At 51.5% G+C, this 1529-nt stretch overlaps 1 protein-coding gene across 1 annotated transcript in view; it reads right to left on the bottom strand.

Annotated features, from left to right (window-relative positions):
• The window catches only part of NSDHL (NAD(P) dependent steroid dehydrogenase-like), a 15028-nt gene that overhangs the window by 10192 nt on the left and 3307 nt on the right, over positions 1–1529 (bottom strand). The window contains exon 2 of the mRNA XM_023525796.1: positions 896–1089. Coding sequence (XP_023381564.1) covers positions 896–1087 — 192 coding nt within the window. The 5' untranslated portion in view covers positions 1088–1089. The remainder of the gene's footprint in view (positions 1–895; positions 1090–1529) is intronic.

The following is a 1529-nucleotide window of genomic DNA, read 5'->3' on the forward strand; positions in this document are numbered from 1 at the left end:
AAATCGGACAATCTAAAAGAAAGACAAAAACAAAAGCGGTATCTTCTCGCTTCCGATGGCTGATCCCTGGGCACTTATAAGGCAAACCAAACAAAAAAAAACAAAAACGAGATCACACCACCCATGCAACTGACAGCGTGCACTTAAAACATCAGAAAGAAAGCACGGTTTCCATACTTGCGGGAGACAGTCAGGCCCTTTCCCTCCCCGACCCTGCGCGGCTGGGCTGGGTGGTTTCGGGCTCGCCGCCTAACCCCTTCTCGCCTTCGTATGGCCTGTAGTGGTGGACGGGCTCTGCTGAGGATGGGTGAGCTGCCAGTCAGCCAGGCAGGCCCAGGGCTTTGCTTCCCTTCTCCGAGCTGAGTCGGTGGACGAATCCGGGAGAACTCAGCTTCCGCACCGTGTGCACTTCCTCGACCACAGCAGACTCCGGGAGGCCCGTCTGATCCTCGAGACGCTAACCCTTAGGAGGCCTGGCTACTGCCCTTGTTGCCCCTGGGGAAGGCTTGTGCCATTCCACCCGGAAGCCCAGTCTAGCCTGCTGGGACCGAGCGAAGGCAAACTGAGGCACTCAGCTGACGGCCAGCAGTTACTGCCGGGTGTGTGAGGCCACCTGGAACATATGCCTCAGGGGGTCCCCATGACTGTGGCTGTGGGAACGAGTGCAGGGGTGACCAGCCAAGGACCCCCTCGGTGGGGCTCAGCCCAAACCACAGAATCATGAACAAAGGAATGGGTGTTGTTGTAAACCACTATGTTCTGAGATTGCTGCACAGCAAAAAGTAGCTGATACCTTGAATAAAGAGATGTATCTTATATAAAAAATAATACTCAACATTAATTGGTTTAATAAATGGACCAAAGATAATTTTTAGCCCACAGCTAACTATCAGTGGCTTGCTGGTGCGTATGTGCTTGCCTTTCCCCTTACTTGGTTCTGGCTGACTTTTTTTGTGTCGATACTCACTTCCGGAATGTCTTCTGTCGAAAGTGTACTTGTGACCAAGTCTGTCGTTGGTTTGTCAACTTGTTCCATTTCGGCTTCAAATGGGGTCTTGCCTGTGAAGTCCTTCTTCCCTGAAGACATATCTAGAGACAGACAGACATGTTATATAAACCAAAACATGTGGTAGCTGTCAGTGTCTGTGCGGGTGCCAACCCCCCGTCGAGTTTTCACAAAGAGGTGAACCTCGGCTGTAGCTGTTAGGTGGAGCCCTCGGCCACATCTTCTGTGACGTAGGCTGCCATAACTGAGCCCTAACTCTCCGTATACTTGGATTAGAAGCAGAACAGGAGGCCACTTAAATAATCTCATTCATCAGTTACAACAAAAACCCATCTCTGGCGTGGTGGCTTTTCCCATGGCACTCACGTGCTTCAGTTACTCTCTGTTTCTCTCGTATTGATCATTAGACTGCGGCAGTGCAATGGGAAAATGCACAGACCTAGGGAGCCCTGGGCTCCAGTCCTGGTCCGATCACAAATCTGCCCAAGTCACGTCTCTTTGCTGCAGCTCAGTTTCCCCATCA

Source organism: Pteropus vampyrus, unplaced genomic scaffold (assembly GCF_000151845.1).
Source record: "Pteropus vampyrus isolate Shadow unplaced genomic scaffold, Pvam_2.0 Scaffold629, whole genome shotgun sequence".
Classification (NCBI taxonomy): domain Eukaryota; kingdom Metazoa; phylum Chordata; class Mammalia; order Chiroptera; family Pteropodidae; genus Pteropus; species Pteropus vampyrus.